The following is a 20,754-nucleotide window of genomic DNA, read 5'->3' as shown; positions in this document are numbered from 1 at the left end:
AAGGGACAATAATTCATGCTTCTAGAAGAAATGCTAATTTTTACTAAAATGCATTTGTGTTATATGAATACTCCCAATAGGAATATAGTGAAAGAGTTAAAATGAACCAAATGCAGGTGGCCTGTCAAGAAGAGGATGTGTTTGCAGCAGAAATACAAACAATAATAAGACATTATTATGAGCAATTAATTATATGCCAATAAAATGGGCAATCTGGAAGGAATGGGTAAATTGCTAGAAACATATACACTACCAAAACTGAAACAGGAAGAAATAGAAAATTTGAACAGACCCATAACCAGTAAAAAAATCAAATAAATAATAAAAAAACTTCCAAAAAACAAGAGTCCAGGGCCAGATGGCTTTCTAGGGGAATTCTACCAAACATATAAGGAGGAGTTGACACCTGTTGTCTTGAAACTGTTCCAAAAAATAGAAATGAAAGGAAAACTTCCAAACTCTATGAAGCCAGCATTACCTTGATCCAAAACCACACAAAGACCCCACTAAAAAGGAGAACTATAGACCAATTTCCCTGATGAACATGGATGCAAAAATCCTCAACAAGATATTAGCCAACTGGATCCAACAATACATTAAAAAAATTATTCACCATCACCAAGTACGATTTATACCTGGGATGCAGGGCTGGTTCAATATCCACAAAACAATAAATGTGATTTATCACATCAACAGAAGAAAGGACAAGAACCACATGATCTTCTCAAAAGATGCAGAGAAAGCATTTGACAAAATACAGCATTCTTTCTTGATAAAAACCCTCAAGAAAGTAGGGATAGAAGGATCATAGCCTGAGATAATAAAGCCATATATGAAAGATCCAACATTAATATCATCCTCAATGGGGAAAAACTGAGAGCTTTCCCCGCTAAGATCAGGAACAAGACAGGGATGTCCACTCTCGCCACTGTTTTTTAACCTAGTATTGTAAGTTTTAGCTTCAGCAATCAGACAACACAAAGAAGTAAAAAGCATCCAAATCAGGCAGGAGGAGTTCAAACTTTCACTCTTCACAGATGACATGATACTCTACATGGAAAACCCCAAAGATTCCATCAAAAAACTGCTAGAACTGATCAATGAATTCAGCAGTCACAGGATATAAAATCAATGCATAGAAATCAGTTGCATTCCTATACACCAAGAATGAAGCAACAGAAAGAGAAATCAAGGAATTGGTCCCATTTACAATTACACCAAAACCCATAAAATACCTAGGAATAAATCTAACCAAAGAGGTGAAAAATCTATATATACTGAAAACTATAGAAAGCTTATGAAAGAAATTGAAGAAGACACAAAAAACTGGGAAAAGATTCCATGCTCCTAGATAGGAAGAATATTGTTAAAATGTCAATATTACCCAAAGCAATCTACATACTCAATGCAATACCTACCAAATAACACCATCATTCTTCACAGAGCTAGAACAACAATCCTAAGATTTGTATGGAACCAGAAAAGATCCCAAATAGCCAAAGCAACCTTGAAAAAGAAAACCAAAGCAGGAGGCATCACAATCCCGGACTTCAACCTATATTACAAAGCTGTAATCATCTGGACAGTATGGTACTGGCACAAGAACAGACACTCAGATCAATGGAACGGAGTAGAGAACCCAGAAATGGACCCACAAACATATGGTCAACTAATCTTTGACAAAGCAGAAAACAATATCCAACGGAATAAAGACAGTCTCTTCAGCAAATGGTGCTGGGAAAACTGGACAGCGACACGCAGAAGAATGAACCCGGACCACTTTCTTACACCATACACAAAAATAAACTCAAAATGGATAAAAGACCTAAACATAGGACAGGAAGCCATCAAAATCCTCGAGGAGAAAGCAGGCAAAAACCTCTTTGACCTTGGCTGCAGCAACTTCTTACTCAACACGTCTCTGGAGGCAAGGGAAACAAAAGCAAAACAATTGCTGGGACCTCACCAAAATAAAAAGCTTCTGCACAGGGAAGGAAACAATCAGCAAAACTAGAAGGCAACTGGCAGAATGGAAGAAGATATTTGCAAATGACATACCAGATAAAGGGTTGGTATCCAAAATCTATAGAGAACTTAACAAACTCAACAGCCAAAAAACAAATAATCCTGTAAAGAAATGGGCAAACGACAGGAATAGACACTTCTCCAAAGAAGACATCCAAATGGCCAACCGACACATGAAAAAATGCTCAACATCACTCATCATCAGGGAAATACAAATCAAAACCACACTGAGATACTACCACACACCGTCAGAATGGCTAACATTAAGAACTCAGGCAACAACAGATGTTGTTGAGGATGTGGAGAAAAAGGATCTCTTTTGGGGGTGCCTGGGTGGCTCAGTCGGTTAAGCGGCCGACTTCGGCTCAGGTCATAATCTCATGGTCCGTGAGTTCGAGCCCCACATCAGGCTCTGTGCTGACAGCTCAGAACCTGGAGCCTGCTTCAGGTTCTGTGTCTCCCTCTCTCTCTCTAGCCCTCCCCTCTTTGTGCTCTCTCTTTCAAAAATGAATAAGTGTTTAAAAAAAAAAGAGGATCTCTTTTGCACTGCTGGTGGGAATCCAAACTGGTGCAGCCACTCTGGAAAACAGTATGGAGATTCCTCAAAAAATTAAAAATAGAACTACTCTACAACCCAGCTATTGAACTACTAGGTATTTATTCAAGGGATACAGGTACGCTGTTTCTAACGGACACATGCACCCGAATGTTTATAGCAGCACTGTCAACAACAGCCAAAGAGTTGAAATGTCCACTGATGGATGAATGAATGGATCAAAAAGATGTGGTGTATTTATATACAATGGAGTATTATGCGGCAATCAAAAAGAATAAAATCTTGCCATTTGCAACTACGTGGATGGAATAAGAGGGTATTATGCTAAGCAAAATTAGTCAGAGAAAGACAAAAATCATACGACTTCACTCATATGAGGACTTTAAGATACAAAACATGAACATAGGGAAGGGAAGCAAAAATAATATAAAAACACGAAGGGGGACAAAACATAAGAGACTCTTAAATATAGAGAACAGAGGGTTGCTGGAGGGGTTGTGGAGGGGGATGGGCTAAACGGGAAAGGGGCTTAAGGAATCTACTTATGAAATTGTTCCACCATGTGCTAACTTGGATGTAAATTATAAAAAATACGTAAATTGTATAAAAAAAGATGTGTTTGTATGCAGCAAGTGGAAGAGAGTAGAGAGAAGGAAGTCTTTTTTATTTTTAAGAATTTTAGTGAGACATAACAGATACACAAGGAAAAAATTCATGTTTGTTTGATGAATCTGGACATATGTGTACATGCATGATATTACAATCAAAGCAATAAAATATCCATCACTTCCAAAAGTTTCCTTGTATGCATTTTTTTCCTTTTTTTTTTAATTTGGTAAGAAGAGAGGAAGTAATATTGAAAGGGACTTGTTATGTACCCTTGGGTAAGGCAGTCTTTTGCATGCCGTCTTTAGACCCTCAACTTGGTAAAGACCCCCAACTTAGCTGCATAAGAATGGGCCTTGGGCCTGGAACACTTCCTTACCAAGAGATCCAGAGCTGCTAATAAAACACCATGAAATGGTGGACACAAAAGGGCTAGCCCCACTGAAAAGACTTGCCAGTTCTGTAGATGGGGTAGTAGTGATGGACTGACTGAACTACTGGTCTCTCCCTCTGGACATATGATGACAAATGGGATGTGGATTATCTAACAACAAGGATGAGCTGGTGCAATGGATGAGGGTGGAAATGTGAGGTGGGTTCTCAAAAGAGTATGGAAACTATATTCTGGCTTTTGACTGCCTTCCTGCTCTCATGCCAACTCTCAACTCACATGGTGTCTTAGGGGTCACAATTGATCTCTGAGAGAAGTAAAGGGGTCCCATGTAGGAAATGTCTCCTGATCCTGGCTTCCTACACACATCAAATAAGATGAGTTTTCACTTAGTGTGAAACCACTAATGGCATTGCTGAAAACAAAACTGTTGAAATGAAGTCCTTCTCTGTAAGTGGAGGACAGATGTGAATGGACCCAGGGGAGCCTCATGCACCCTGGCTGGTGCACATTTGGTGATGGGGCATAGTAGACTCAAATGTCTACAGCACAGTTAGGGATGGGGCCAAGGTCTCTGAGTCCCTACCTGAAACTAGAGGCCCTATGCCCCTGTCAGGACAGAATGAAAGGTGGAGGTGGAATTCAGACTTTTATGGGAGCCCTTGGGTACTGGTACTCCAATGGCAATAATTTTAGGTCCTCGTAGGAGTAGCTTTTGGTGGTTGAGGATGGTGTAGTTACCCATGATGGATAAGTCCACGTGTGTTTGTGGATAGGGTCCTCTGGACCATTTTGTGTGCTGATGATTATAGTCCCCACCACTAAGTATATAATTAGGTTATTAACATTCTGACTATGTGTAGTATTGAATGCCATCGCCACCTCAAGGGGTATGCACCACAACAAGGGCAGACTCAAGCATAATGGGCCAGGTACATTCCTTGCAAACTACAGAGTTGCCCAAACCACTGCATACTGTTCAACAAAAATACTGAATCCATGATGGGGAAAAGGACACTATTCTGTTAATTCAAGACAAGATAAGCAGAGGAGCTGATAGCCATCCTGCCATAATATAATAGCCCTGTCTGGCTAGTTAGGAAAGCCTCAGAGCATGGAGGTTGATAGATTTTCACAGGTTAAATGGAAAAGTTCCAGCTTTGGCCCCTGATATTGTCATCAGTACACAATGGTGGCAACCCATAGGGAAAACTTGTACACTGTTACTGATCTGGCTAATGACTTTTACTCAGTCTCTTTGCATGAAGAGGATGAGGACCAATTAGCATTCACACAAAACAGCCTGCATACACTTTTACTCTATTTCTTGTAATATGTCATTATTGACTAGGGCTTGATCTTCAATAAGCCCAAGTCCTCATTGACATTTTAGTCATCCATTACATTAATAACATTCTGACAGTAGGGCTAACTGAAAAACATGTGGCTGCAGTGCTATACTTAAGTCACTGATGAAATGATTACTGCCAATGTGACTATAAAACTAGATGAAGTCCAGGGCCTGGCGTATCTGGTGCAATCATTAGGGGGCACTTGGGTGGGAAACTAAAGAAGTATCCCAGAGACAATCAAACAAAAATATAGGCCTCGGCAGCACCCATTAATAAAAAGGAATCCCAACAGCAGTGGGCCTCTTTGAGTAATTAAAGAGCATGTGTCCCACCAGGGTGCTTTCTTGGCTCCTTTAATTGAGATGAACCACAAAGCAGCCAATTTTATTTATTTTAAGAGAAAAACAGAACGCGCGCGCGTGCGCACACACACACACACACACACACACACACACACACACACACACACACGAATGGGGGAGGGGCAAAAGGGAGAGGGAGAATCTCAAGCAGGCTCCACCATCCAGTACAGAGTCTGATACAGGGCTCAATGTCTTGACTGTGAGATCATGACCTGACCTGAAATCAAGAGTCAGACGCAACCCACTGAGTCACCCAGGTACCCCTTAAAGCACCAATTTTAAATGAAGTCTTTTGCTGCAGCAGGCCTTGGAAGCTATTCAACAAGCCATGGCCCAGACACAGCTTTGGGGACCTTTGAAACTTGCTAGACTGATGGAACTGCAGGTTTCCATACACCCCTAACATACTGATTGGTCTGTGGCAGCAGGTGGTGCCCTGGCTTCTTCGACTCTGGATCTGCAAAATTCCAGAAGCTACCATCCAATACACCCCTTTTGAATGACATTTCCTTGCTTGCTATTGGGCACTAATAGAGATGGAGCATCTTACATCCAGAGTGCTATACCCAAACACTACAACTTGAACTGTCTATTTTCACTTGGATAATTACAAAGCCTACCAATAAAATTAGAAAGGTTCATACCAAAGTTCAATCATAAAATGGAAATGGAACACCCAATATAAGGCCTGGACAGAATCCCAAGGGACTAGCAGGCTCCATAAGCAAATAGCCAGCTTACCAGAAAGGCACAAAGAACCTATAGGGGATGCTCTGGCCTCTCCTAAGGCTACCTAGGGCACAAGATTTTAAAATGTGCCTGGTGACTGTAAGCCATGGTTTACTGACTGCCCTGTGGAACTTAAAGCAGATAGGGCCTGCTGGGTTGCAGTTGCCACCTGGCCAAGAGATGTCCATCTTTCGACTGAGACAAGATGTGGATGTTCTATCCAATGGGCCAAGCTCTGTGCTTTGGTGATAGCTGTACAGGCCACCCCTACCACCATGCCATGATACATTTTTACCAACTCACAGGCTCTCGTCAATGGTCAGGAGAATGGCAACTAAAAGACTAGACTATTAAGGGATGTCCCATATGGGAAAAAGAACCAAGGCAGCAGCTTACTGTCTATAAAGAAAAAAATATGTCACTCATGTGGATAGTCAAGACAAAAGACCTTTTAAAATAAAAGCATAAGTAGTACTCTTATGCCAATCCACCCTGTGCCTTGCAGGCTGCAACAATCTCTCACTGGGTATATCTATGAACTGGACATGGGAGTCCACTGCATATGTGAAAAATGCGGCAAAGCCCAAGGGATAACCCTGGAAGACACCAAGACTAAGGATGCAGTGCAATCTTATGATTCTTCTCAATATACTCAAATCATCTAGAGAGAACTGGGACACATTAATCAAGGACTGGGACCCACCTGGGTCTAGTAGATTGATCACACTGTATCCCCAACCCATAGCCATGAGCACAGATGCTGCCTCACTGCCATTAACACCTACTCAGACTATGGTATTCCTATTCCAGTCTGACATTTGGACGCTGACTGAAACTATCACAGCTGTCCTTGAACAAACCTTATGTCATATTTTTGGATGCCCTAAAAGATTTCACTCTGACCAAGGAATATCCTTCATTGCCCAAGCAAGACAACAATAGGTATATATTCTCATGGAATATGAACTTTTTATGCATATTATCACTTTTATGCCAATGGAGCCACTAAATGAATGAATGGGTGACTTACACAGCAACTAAAGAAAGAATACCAAGACAGCCTGCTAATGAATTGGTACCCCCATCTGACTAGGGCTGTATGGCTACTAAACAGTGCACGGCAGTACAAGGGGAAAATGGCACTATGATGCATGCTGGGAAATACTGAGGTTAGATGCGGTGGAGGGCAGGGAGTAGGCAGCCATGTGTTTAGGCTATGCCTGCAAAATACCAATCTCAGTATAGCAGTCATTCTTTTTTCCCCTTGGTGTACTGGTTTGCAGTTCTGGCTGCCACAGCACACCGGACGTGGCCCCCTGACCCTACTCTGGATGTGATGCTTCCGTTGGGCACCTCCCTTCTATGGGAAACCATAAGGGTAGGAGACAAAACCAAGAAGTACCACAGTGCTAGTGTCCTTCAGATCAGGTGGGTGATGTTACTGGAATGTCAAGTATGTGCAGCACATGACCTCCCTTTCTGGATTGGCCAATTAAGGCCAAAAAGTATGGATCAAGCAACAATGACACTGGGTGCTCAAAAAGATAGTAGCATCAGGATTGCGGCAGATAGCCTGGGTTGCAACACCTAAGTAATTAGCACCACAAGTAGTAGACCGGAGCATCTTTGGCCTTAGGAGGTTCATGGAGTAGAAGATAGGGAGGAACATTACTCTTTCTTCTCATTCCTACAGAATCCTCTGCTACAGAATGCCTGGTAAAACAACAACTTGATAAAAATCTGTACAGCCACAGTAAGAGAAGGGAAACTTAACCAATGCTGGATTTGTCATTCTGGAATAAAGTCCCTCTTGCCCTGCATTCCCACTATAATGTCCTGGCCAATTACAACTATTCAGACCTTCCTTAGTTATCAATGGGTCAAATCACTGGGTGAGTCCTTCAATACAGTCCAGATGCAAGCATACTCTGGAGTCTCCTGCTTTATTTTTTTTATTTTTGTTTTTAATTTTTTTTAACGTTTATTTATTTTTGAGACAGAGAGAGACAGAGCATGAACAGGGGAGGGGCAGAGAGAGAGGGGGACACACAGAATTGGAAGCAGGCTCCAGGCTCTGAGCCATCAGCCCAGACGCAGGGCTCGAACTCACGGACCGCAAGATAGTGACCTGGGCTGAAGTCGGACGCTTAACAGACTGAGCCACCCAGGCGCCCCTGGAGTCTCCTGCTTTAATATCATCTATGATGTGACAGAAAAAAGACCCCTGTACTAGAATGGTTATTACTAATCTTTATTTAAATTCTGGATGTGGACACCCAATATGTAACTTTTCTTTCTTGGTAACCATATGGCAAAAGCAGGCTGAGACGAGTCAGCATTTTGAGAACAAATCCCTGGTGGATGTCACCCACACTCGTGTATTATGTATTTCTCTGTGGACTCCAATGGACAACAGAATGTATGCCTCCAAGGGAAAGATTTTATTGCCTCACTGTCCATGTCAGGAACTGCAGAGAGGGCTGGAAAGGACATGCTTTGCTGACACACCACAGAGTGGTGCACAGTTCCCTCCTGGGAAGACAAATTAACCACCGGTTTCATTCAATTATCCAAATTCTAATACTGGGTATAGGTATGTAGCCCTAGAAAAAAATGGTATACAACCTGTCCTTAACCATGGCAGAAATAGTGAATGCTACTGTGTAAGCCATTCAAGATCAACAAGACTCAATGAACTCACTAGCCAGTGTGGTGACAGCCCTCGATCATCTGGTGTAGAAAAGTGTGGCATGTGTGTACATATGTCAATAATTCAAGTTAAAAACTGAGCTGGTGAATATCCACATTCATATGGGATGGTTATTAGCTGTATATTCACAGGCCCTCAGACTTAGTTTTTAACCTCTTTAGTTGGCTTAATCTAGGCACTTGGGGTTTCTAGTTGAGCACCATCCTCCAGGGAAGCCTGATCATTCTCCTGGGTCTGGCTCTCTTAAGCACCCTGGTAAGTGCCATCTCCAAATGACAGGGAAGCTGTATAAGCAATCCACATCCATATAGGTTGTTCAAGGGCCCTATTGGACCTAATTCTGTCTTCGGGTTTGGAGCGGGCAATGGTCCTACAGAATATGATTTGCTTTATCTGCCACTTTGATGACCAAGCAGGGGTGAGGTGTGGACTGCTGGGAAAGGTAGTCTTCTGCATGCATTCTTTTGACCCCTACTTGGCTGCATAAGAATGGGCCGTGGGTCTGGAACATTTCCTTATCAAGGGATGAGTCTTTGCAACCTGTGCTGGGATAACTGCCTTTTGTGGAAATATCATTCCTATTTCAGACTCATTGTAGGTCCCCATGGTCTTCTTAACCATGTGAGTCACAAGGCACCTGGCCAAACTCACTACTAAAACTATCTCTTCAGGGGAGAGGACAGGGTCCTTAGTTTTGTGGCATAAGAGAGGTACATGCAGGGCAACTGCCCCATGCCAATTGCTGGTTGGAACCTGCTGGCCATGGAGGACCAAGGCCCACTAGTGAAGCCGATATTGTTCTGTCCCCTCTTATGTGAGTAAAACATTGCTCCATCCAGTGCTTGACTGTGTTGTCTTTTCTTTGGCAAACCTGGTTTCAAGATGCAGTGGGCATAAGTGTTTGAACTTCTACCCTGGTGATAGGCGTCAAGTATCATTTTGCTTGACATATAAAGAGCTAAAAAGGCTTTAGATGAACTTAAAGAGGATATGAGATGAGTCAACACAGAGAAGAAGAAATGGGGTGGAACAACAGAAAATAGGTTCCACTCAGGCACTACAGAGATTCTGATATGAGATATCAAGCATAGGCAAGAAAGAAGAATTTTACAGAGCGCTAAAAGCAAAAACAATAAAGAGCAATACTGACAAACCGTAAAGGAAAGTGAAAGGTAATCTAGTGTCATGAGCATAAATGTAAAGAGACTAGGATATTTAGTCTAGAACACAGAGATTACCACAGCTGAATTTAAATTAGACCTATTTTGTGTCACCATCAATGAAAGAACTAAAAAAACCAACGAGTAGAGAAATTAGAAATAAGTTTTGGTCAATAGAAAGACGAACTGAATCTCTAATAAATAACTCCTTTAGTTAGAGACTGCTTGTCTTTCTATTGACCAAAACTTATACAACAAAATTTAAATGAACTTGCAGTATTAAGAAAAAAGTTTGTCTTATTGAGGAATGTGGACTGATATTCTGAAATCAAGACATAGGAATATCAAATCTTTATGTTGTACACCTTAAACTAATACAATGTTATGTCAATTTTATCTCAATAAAACAAAAAATGCAATTTATTTTTTTTTAAATTTTTTTTCAACATTTTTTATTTATTTTTGGGACAGAGAGAGACAGAGCATGAACGGGGGAGGGGCAGAGAGAGAGGGAGACACAGAATCAGAAACAGGCTCCAGGCTCCGAGCCATCAGCCCAGAGCCTGACGCGGGGCTCGAACTCTCGGACCGCGAGATCGTGACCTGGCTGAAGTCGGACGCTTAACCGACTGCGCCACCCAGGTGCCCCCAAAAAATGCAATTTATAATTAAAATGTAATCTTAAAAAAAGACAGCAATTTTATCAGCTCATTTGAAAAGGCACAGGACAGGTTGGAAGGCAGAGGCCACAGCCTATAGAATAAGCACTTTCAAACAGATGATTAAAAGGAGATAAAGAAGGGCGCCTGGGTGACTCAGTTGGCTAAGTGTTGGACTCTTGATTTCGGTTCAGGTCATGATCTTGTAGTTCGTGAGTGACAGCCCTGTGTCAGACTCTGTGCTGACAGTGTGAAGCCTACTTGGGGTTTTCGCTCTCTTCCTCTCTCTCTGCCCCTCCCCTGCTTGTGCCATGAGCTCTCTCAAAACAAATAAACACATTAAAACAAATTTTTTTAAAAAGGAGAGAAAGCAAATGACTACAGTCCTCATATGGAAAAAAGTGCAACATTTCAGTGATATTAGAGTGACAAAAAGGAAAGCTTAGAAGGGATTACTTACTACTGACACTCTTTTCTAAATAAAGTAATTGTAAAAGAGGTTTATAAAAATGTTCTACTGAAAATAGTATTCTCATATCCTTTTATCAACAATGTACAAAACCTCCCTCCCTCTTCCTTTATCTGGACAGAAAACTTCTATAAACATGGTTTTGGGATTTATTTTAAAGTAATGGTGGTTTGTATTTGGTAAGTCCCAACAAATACGTCTTCCCCAGAATTTGCAGCCCTACATAAATTCTGTTAAAACTGGCAATTTTACTGTTACTTAAATTTAGTAGGATACTCTATTAGGGAGATAGGAGGAGGGAGGAGAAGGAAAACTGGTATGGTAGTGGTGAGGAATAAAAATACAAGACTTTAAATTTATTCCTACTAAAAAGTTTGTCTTGTTGGATTTAGCCATGCGTGTATGCTTGTGAGGACAAACTGTATAATTCTTTCTCTCAAAATGCATAAAATTTAATTGGATAAACCTGAGATGAGGCTTAGCTGTGAAAGTCCTGAATTCCACACGAGGATTAGAAGAAAGAAAACATAGGATCAAGCTTGGGATTTATTAGTGTAGAGAAAAGGATTCTGAATTGCAGCAAAGATAAATATTCAGGAAAAAATTCACTGTGTACTAACTGGATATTCCTTCAAATAAGGTAGGGGATAAGAACCCCTTATAATCATCAATTAAACATTAGTAATTGTGGGGTTGAACAACCAACGGGTGATGATCTCCCTATACTCTGTACTATTTCTTATAGCAAAAGTGGTCTGTAAAATCCCCTGGGCTGTTTTATTATAATATATGAAATTTTATGGTTTTCAAATTATCTTTGGTAATATTTAGCATGCTTTTATTTAAAAAGTAAATGCCCTACAGGCTGATAATGGTAATACATAAAAAATAAGTCTTAGAGTATTACCAAAATTGTCTTAAAAGTCTAATAATATAATTGCATTTAAAAATTTAAGATAAATTGTAAGGTTTCTCTATTCGTGAATATCTGGCAATTTAAGTTATAGAATATCAGGTCGTTCAATATAAAAATTCCAATAATTTGTCACTCCTCCCCTTGGTTATTTTGAGGATTACTTATTCAGCATTTGATAATGTGGGATTCCTTTCAAAATGAGCGCCTTTTCTAGGGGCACAGAAATAAAAATGGATTTTTAGATCAAATATTCTAAAATCCAACAAATCTACTCAACTCTTATAAAATACTCTACTGTCATATGGCTTTAACAAATTCAAAACAAGAAGGTTTTGTTGTTGTTGTTGTTGTTGTATATTAAGAGAAACAAGGAATCTCTTTTGATTCCAAGCTAGAAAAAGATAATTAGCTTCTTGGGATGGTATATTCTCTTAAAACCTTAGATGTACTAGGTTGTCAACTTGGTTTAAGATGGTATTACAGTAAGTTAAGACAGAATTTCCACACAGGCCAAGGTCTCAAGTTTTGTCATGGCCATCAAATGAACAATTTATTTAGGTGTATCATCTTAAATTTTCATATTATTACAACTCTTAAAAACTCAACTAATGCCATCATAATTCCTAGCATTCTAGTATTGAGACAAGCATATCTTCTATCAAAGTCTGAAACAGTAACTTACCCTATCATGAAGAGTCCAGCCAACATATTTTAGGTAACTGTCATTTAGGAAGGCATCACTATACATTTTCATCCATACTCCAATTTCTTCAATACAAATGGCTCTAATCTCAGCAATAGCATCACTAGAGAAGAAAACCAGACAAAGCTCAGATTAACATCCAAAGCTAGAATGTACTTCATACTCATTTACAGCAAGTAAATATTAACATTTTTCCTAATACTGTATTTATATCTGCACTCTAAAAAATCCTCCAGTTTTAGTATATTCTGTTTTTTAGATGTCTTCTATAAAACAAAAATTACCAGTACCAAACTGAAAAAAAATATGCTTCTGGAAATCATCTAATTTTGATTTTACTTTCATTGGACTAGGAAACCTGGGAGCTTTCTGAAAGCCTCACAACTATTATGGAGTCAAGAAACATGTTAAGTCTGAGGAAACCAGCATACCATCATCTAAACACAGAATAATATGGAACTCAAAAATTGTTTCTCTAAATAATTATGAATCTTTTAAGCTAGCACACATCTACTGAATTAAGAGAAAATAAACATGACCAAAACACAAACTAGTATCTTTAAGGGAAAATGATGGAAGCATATATTATTTGAAAATGTATAATAGTTTAAAAACCAAAACCTTGAAGTAACTGCCCTAATAATTCACAGTCAAAATGGGAACAATCCTGGTGACTACACTGTGAAGTGTACCAAAAGTCAGGTTTCTGGCACCGTGCCCAGATGGCTTTTCATCTCACTTTAAGCATCTAATATAACACTCCTGGGATGATTTTCATACTGTAAGATTTGTGAACCACGAACAAATACAATTTTAATATTTTTACTTTATCTTTTAACAGGTTATTAGTTATAGCTTTAAAAAATCATATTAAAGATCATAAGATAAATCTTAACTTTCTTTTGTAGCTCAATCTTCGAGGTTTCTGATTTACCATATATAGGTAAGTTAAAATTTTAGGTAATTTTAATTCTCCAATTTAAAAAAGACAATCAATCGTCTGTTAATTAATTGCTAATCTGGCAATAATTCAGCTAGAATTTTACTGTTAATTCGGGAGCTTTTCTTAGTTTCTCTTTTATGACAAAAGAGAATACAGAATTCTGGTATTTGATTCTCTGTTTTAATAAATCTCAATTCCTTCTAAGTCCCCTTGTTCAAGAATAAAAATGTGAGAAATTTTTTCTTTTTAAACATTTTTTAACGTTTATTTATTATTGAGAGACAGAGCATGAGCATGTGAGGGACAGAGAGAGGAGGAGACGCAGAATCTGAAGCAGGCTCCAGGCTCTGAGCTGTTAGCACAGAGCCTGATGCAGGGCTCGAATTCCCAAACTGCAAGATCATGACCTCAGCCAAAGTCGGACACTCAACCGACTAAGGCACCCAGGAGCCCTGATATTTTCTCTTTCAAAGCCATTCTACTAAATTACAATTTTTAGTTTTCCTACATATTTTTAATGCCTTTTTCTTATGGAAAGATCCTATTGCATAGGCTAATGGTACAGACTCTGGAGCATGACATACTAAGTTCAAATCCTAACTCCACTATTTACTAGCTATGTAGCTTTAGGCAAGTTACTTCCCTCTTAGATTTTCTCAATTGTAAAATAGTTATAATAACTGTACCTAGCTTAGGGCTCAGAGTTACTGTGAGAATGAACACACCTGGCACCTACTAAACCTTCCATAAATGCTCCCTTCTGTATCTTTATGCTTTAAGTTCATATATATAGCTTTACAGATTTTAAAGCTTTACATAAATAGTATCTTGTAGGTATCCTCTCCAAAAATGATGTTCAGTTCTCCTTTCTGCATATAGAGAAATTATTATAAATTATTTATACATTTTCTCATTGGCAGACATTTAGGCTGTTTCCAAGTTTTTGCTTTTATTAACAATGAATGCCATAAACATTCTTGTATATGCCTTCTTGTGCACACATCTGAAAGTTTACGTAGGGTAGTGTTTTCAAACAGTATATGACTACCTATCAGCACATTATGAAATACATTTATTTAGTGAAAAACAAAGGATTTAGGATAGAAAATATGAAAAAGTGTCACATGAGGTAAGCCAAGTGAATATTTTTTTTTGAACTATTGTGTATCTGATGTTAGGATATGGTCAACTGAGTCTGTAACACACTTTTTATACCTAGAAGTGAAATTTCTGGAAAAGGAGTAATATACATCTTCTGCATTATTAGATATTAACAATCTTTTCCATAAATTAGCGTTTCATATCCTTACCCAACTTGGTATTATTCTACTATTTAATATATATTTCCATCTCTGTGAACTACAATTTCATGTATTTTGTCTTCCACTGGGTTGACCAAATGAAAACAATAACAGCATAATTAAAACAATCACAAAACACCCAAATCTTATCACTTTACTCTCCCAAAGGTATGTTACACTTATTCTCTACTGTATTACCCTTGTAAAAATCAATCCTAAAAAACAAACAAAAAAAACCAAAAACAAAACAAAACAAAAAACCACCCAAAATCCAGAAAGTTAAAAAACAGACTAAGTTTTTGTTTGTTTGTTTATTACACAATACTATGAAAGCAGCCTGAAGACAAAATGAATGGGTATAGTACGTTGATGAAAAATTACAAAGACTGTGGGCTCCTGGGTAGCTCAGTTGGTTGAGCATCAGACTTTTGATAGTCCAACTCTTCTTTTTTTCTTAAAATTTTTTTTAACATTTATTCATTTTTGAGAGACAGCGAGCGAGCAAGCAGGCAGAGAGAGGGAAACAGAATCTGAAGCAGGCTCCAGGCTCTGAGCTGTCATCACAGAGCACAATGAAGGGCCCAAACTCGTGAACTGGGAGATTGTGACCTGAGCCGAAGTCTGATGTTCAACTGACCGAGCCACCCAGGCGCCCCTTAATAGTCCAACTCTAGATATCAGTCCAGGTCATGGTCTCATTGTCAGTGCTTCACACTCCCTTAGTATGGCTCTGCACAGAGCTATGTGGAGCCTGCCTGGTATTCTCTCTCTCTGGCTCTATGCCCCTCCCTCTCCCTCTCAAAATAAATAAACTAAAAAGAAAAAACAAAACCTACAAAGACTACTAAGTATGGTAACTGCACATATACACAATTCAAACATTCTTCCATTCATTGCCACTGGTATTACCAATACGAATACCATTACTATTGGTATTAACATGATGAGTGTATTGGTATTAAGATCTAGAAATGACAAAGGCTTATAGCTTTCAGGAGAGAAATCTTGTTCAAAATCTTTTTATAACCATCTTTATGTCTAAGTCTAATTTCTAATGATTATTAGTCTTACCATTCTCCTAAAAGCTTATGTTCTTGGAAATAGATCCTCTCTGCATGCACTGCCAACATTTTGATACAACTCGTCTTCTTGGAATCTCAATCCTTGTCTATTTCAGATGCCAGTCTGACCCCTCCCCCCTTAACTAAAGAATTTTTAATATCCAGGGCTCCTGGGTGGCTCAGTTGGTTGAGCATCTGACTTCGGCTCAGGTCATGATCTCATGGTTTACGAGTCTGAGCGCGTGTCGGGCTCTGCGCTGATAGCTCAGAGCTAGGAGCCTGCTTCAGATTCCGTGTGCTCTCTCTCTCTGCTCCTCCCCTGCTCGTGGGCTGTCTCTGTGTCTCAAAAATGAATAAACATTAAAAAAAATTTTCTTAATATCCTTTCTAGACTTACAATTTGACTATATGTGGTCAGACAGCACATTCTGCTACTATTAAAAGTCCCGAGGCAATTTGTTTCCTGTTCAGGTTTTGAAATTCCAATCCACTTTGCCTGCTGATACCATCCTGTTAGACTAATCATTCTCTATAGGTAATTATATTATGTAATCACAGATTATACATAAAATTAGAACTCCTTTGTGGTAGTTTTAAAGTATGTCCACAAATTCCTTGTTAATTGTTTTTTGTAGAGATACATTCTTATTTTTTTAAATGTGGGTATACTTAGTAATTTGTTTCTAACAAATACAGTGTGGTAGAAATGATGGATTTTGACTCGAGGTTAGGTCATAAAAGAGATCGTGACTTCTGCTTTGTGACTTCACTTTCTTGGATCACTCTCTCTGAGTCATGTCCTGAGGACATTCTAGCTGCCCTACAGAGAACTCCACATGGTGAGTAACTGGGGTCTTTCTGCCACCAGCCACCTAAGTAAGCCATATTAGAATCAACCACATGGAGTGGTTTGTTACATGACAAAATATATCATTACTTTCTACTATTATAGAAGACCCATACCAATAACCAATCTTCTAGTCTGGTCCATGAGTGAGTTCTTCCTTAGTCCAAATAGCTTAAGTGCATCAGTATCTACATGTCTGTGGTCATCTCTATGCTTACAATGCCTTCATTTTACTCTAAATAACAACACTGATTGTTCTTTCAAGCTCCTGTGATGTTAGTTGTCATATCCTCTTATTACCAGATATAGCTTTCTTGCCCTCTATGAACATTTTGAGCAAAGTGTACAATAAAAATGCAGTACATTTTTATTGAATATTGAATATTCAATATTGAATATTGAAATATTCCACTAACCCTTGATTTTCATATTAAATTTCTTTTTAACACCTTAATATCTATTTCCAACACCCTCAGTCCATTTGGAAAAGTAATGTTTAGGGGTGCCCAGCTGCCTTAGTTGGTCAGGCATCTGACTTCAGCTCAGGTCATGATCTCATGGCTCATGAGCTCCAGGCCCACACTGGGCTTTGTGCTGACAGCTCAGAGCCTGGAGCCTGCTTCAGATTCTGTGTCTCCCTTTCCCCATTTGTGCTCTGTCTCCCTCTCAAAAATAAACATTAAAAAAATTAAAAAAAAATAGGAATGTTTACGTGATATTTGGGAATTTCCAAAGCAAAGATTAAAGGGGGTAAAAAAGTTAGTACAACAGGGGAAGGTGTAAAGGCAATCATAAGATTAACTAATTTTCATAATTGTGGTATTGCAGCCTTGAAATGAACAACTAAAACTGAAGTCAGGTTCACTTTACTTTTGAACTCAAAAAGAAAAAAAAAACCTAGAAAATAATAATTCTGTGGTGATCAATCCTTTGTTGTAACTCTATGTCACAGCACAAAAAAATTATGTTCATTTCTATGAAAAACTTATCTAATTGACTGACCTTCACAGTTAGTGTGCCTTTATTGGGAGATGTAGCTCTTTATTTATTTATTTATTTATTTATTTATTTATTTATCAACGTTTATTCATTTTATTTTTGGGACAGAGAGAGACAGAGCATGAATGGGGGAGGGGCAGAGAGAGAGGGAGACACAGAATCGGAAACAGGCTCCAGGCTCTGAGCCATCAGCCCAGAGCCTGACGCGGGGCTCGAACTCCCAGACCGCGAGATCGTGACCTGGCTGAAGTCGGACGCTTAACCGACTGCACTACCCAGGCGCCCCAAGATGTGGCTCTTTAATATATAGACTTTAAAGTTTTCATTTTGAATTGCTTTCTTGGCAGATGGAATTCAAATTATTTTCTGCTTACAACAAAATAAATTTTAACTCCAGTGTATTTTAATGAAATGTTTCTTGTACTACTCTTACAGATGCTTTCCCAGTAAGGAAGTAGATTAAATTAAAATGACTGCAATACAAATTTTGGAGAATAACTCTTGGCTAATGTGGGCATTTTGACACTTACAATTATCTCTCATGTACAAGGAATCTCACGAGAGCTCTAGAGTGAGAAATAATTACAAGTGCCAAGAAGGCTGCAATCTAAATTGTAGCACAAAATGAATTCATGTCTCAACCAATTTTGTCACTAATATTTGGCTAAAAAAATTACATTTTCTAAACTAGAACTTAAAGAATTAAAAAAAGAAATAGCCCAAAAGCGAAAGGAACAGCTAAAGAATTACTGAAAAGTCATATTGCATCCTTTATTAGACTGAGGACAAGAACTTAATAAAGACCTTAACTTACAGAAAGATGCTTAAAATAAATTATCTAAGCAAATGATAAATGTTAGTAAAGGGCAGTACAGGGAACACAGAGGCATAGAAAAATGTTAGAGGGGTGAAGATGGGGTCAAGGAAGGATTCTGTGAAGCAGTAATGTTTAAAAGCAGACCTGAAGAGCTGCAACTCTCCTTTCTGTTAGTTAAATCCAGATTTTTCATTTAATTATTTCAGGATAATCAAATAACGATCAACCTGGATTATCCAGGATGGTTAAAATGCATTAGAAATACAATAGTTTAATAAATTGTAAATATTTTTCACCTCATATTTATTCCATTATCCTTTAGTGAAAATAGTGACAAAATGAAAGGCACTACATCACTGAGAGTTTCATACAGAGCAGGTGACATGGCTATCTGCTATCCTGCATTACTATTTTACTATTAACAAAAGTTTAAGGCATAAGATTAAAAGTTGAATGTGAAGAATACATTAACTTTTAAAGAACATTATCTTTAATTTAGATTCACATTTGAACTATCAACCTGACACACAGGTTAAGTAAAAAATGAAAAATATTAGGGGTCATGGGTGGCTCAGTTGGTTAAGCATCGGACTTCAGCTCAGGTCATGATCTTGCGGTTCATGGGTCTGAGTCCTGCATGGGGCCCTGTGCTGACAGCTTAAAGCCTGGAGCCAGCTTTCAATTGTGCATCTCCCCTCTCTCTGCCTCTCCCCCACTCGTGCTCTGTCTCTCTCCCTCTCAAAAATAAATGTTAGAAAGAAATTTAAAAAAATATTAGGAAGATGACTAAAATTTTAAAAAGATGGCAATTTGCTCAGAATAAATCATAACACAGTATTGTATAAGAATAACTCTGAAAACATTATTACAAAATGTTTCACTATAGTATAAAAAAGTAAAAGAGAACAAAAGACATCTATTTTTTGTCCTCTCAAATTATTGCAATCTTTCCTGTTACCTCCTCTTCCATTGTTTGTTCTTATGGTGTGTTCCACCACTGAAATAACAGTCTTTTTTTTGGTTGCTTTTAAGATTTTCTCATAATGTTTCATGTTACGCACTTTTACTATGGCATGATTAAAAGTGAAATATTTTCTTAACCTACTCAATACTCATTAAGTCTTTCCAATCTGACAATTCTATTTTAACCGATTTTATAAAATTTCAGCTTTCTCATTAATACTACTTCTTTCCAATACCTTTCTCTTCTTTTGGAATCCTATGTAAAGGACTTATGAAGCCTCTCAAACAATCCCGCATGTATTAGAAATGTTATTCCGTATCTACTCTGCTGGGGTTAAATCCTCAGTATTATATTCTAATTCACTAATTGTCCCTTCAACAGTCTAGAGTGTATTTTGTTCACTAAATATCTATCTATATCATAAATATATTTTTCATATCCAATATTTTATATTGTGTTTTTATACCTACTTGTTCTTATTATATGCCATTTATTTGTTGAAGGAAATGGGTCAATTTGGTCTGTATAATTCATTACATTCTGGGCTAAAATGATACCATGAAGACGGAGTCATACAAAAGCCTCTTCTATTTTCCATTATCTCCTATAAATTAGTAGTTAGATCTACCAGCGTATAGATTAATATTCAATATTTTTATTTTATAATTTTTTTTAACATTTATTTATTTTTGAGAGACAGAGACAGAGCGTGTGAGCAGGGGAGGGGCAGAGAGAGAGAGGGAGACACAGATCTGAAGCAGGCTCCAGGCTCTGAGCTGTCAGCACAGAGCTTGATGCGAGACTCGAACTCACAGACCGCGAGATCATGACCTGAGCCAAAGTCAGACATTTAACCAACTGAACCACTCCAATATTCAATATTTGTCTGACATTAAAGTAGCATGTGAGACTCAAGACATTAAAGTGCCATCACTGCACAGCACCTTCTATTTCTAGTACATACATGCAGTAACATCACCCCTTTACAGAGTAAGTAATACTTCTGGAAAAATCAATGATTGGTACCTCTAACTGATAACTTTGGAAGGCAGGTCACATTCTCAACTGTTTGTAATTCTGGTTCACACAGCTAAAATTTTAATGTATCAAAAGTAAGCTCTGACAGATGAATACTAGTTTATTTAAGGCCTCATTAAATAAAAATCAATAAGGTAACAGAAAAT

General features: G+C 38.3%; 1 protein-coding gene across 4 annotated transcripts in view; it reads right to left on the bottom strand.

The window, feature by feature from the left end:
• Positions 1-20,754, bottom strand: part of STAG1 (stromal antigen 1) — a 410,325-nt gene that overhangs the window by 111,525 nt on the left and 278,046 nt on the right. For all 4 annotated transcript variants that reach the window (XM_023260539.2, XM_045036401.1, XM_019810669.2 and 1 more), the window contains one exon: positions 12,618-12,741. In XM_023260539.2, the coding sequence (XP_023116307.1) occupies positions 12,618-12,741 (124 nt within the window). The remainder of the gene's footprint in view (positions 1-12,617; positions 12,742-20,754) is intronic.

Source organism: Felis catus, chromosome C2 (genome assembly GCF_018350175.1).
Source record: "Felis catus isolate Fca126 chromosome C2, F.catus_Fca126_mat1.0, whole genome shotgun sequence".
Lineage (NCBI taxonomy): Eukaryota > Metazoa > Chordata > Mammalia > Carnivora > Felidae > Felis > Felis catus.
Note: the sequence above shows the minus strand (reverse complement) of the source record. Positions and strands in the feature narration are given on the sequence as shown.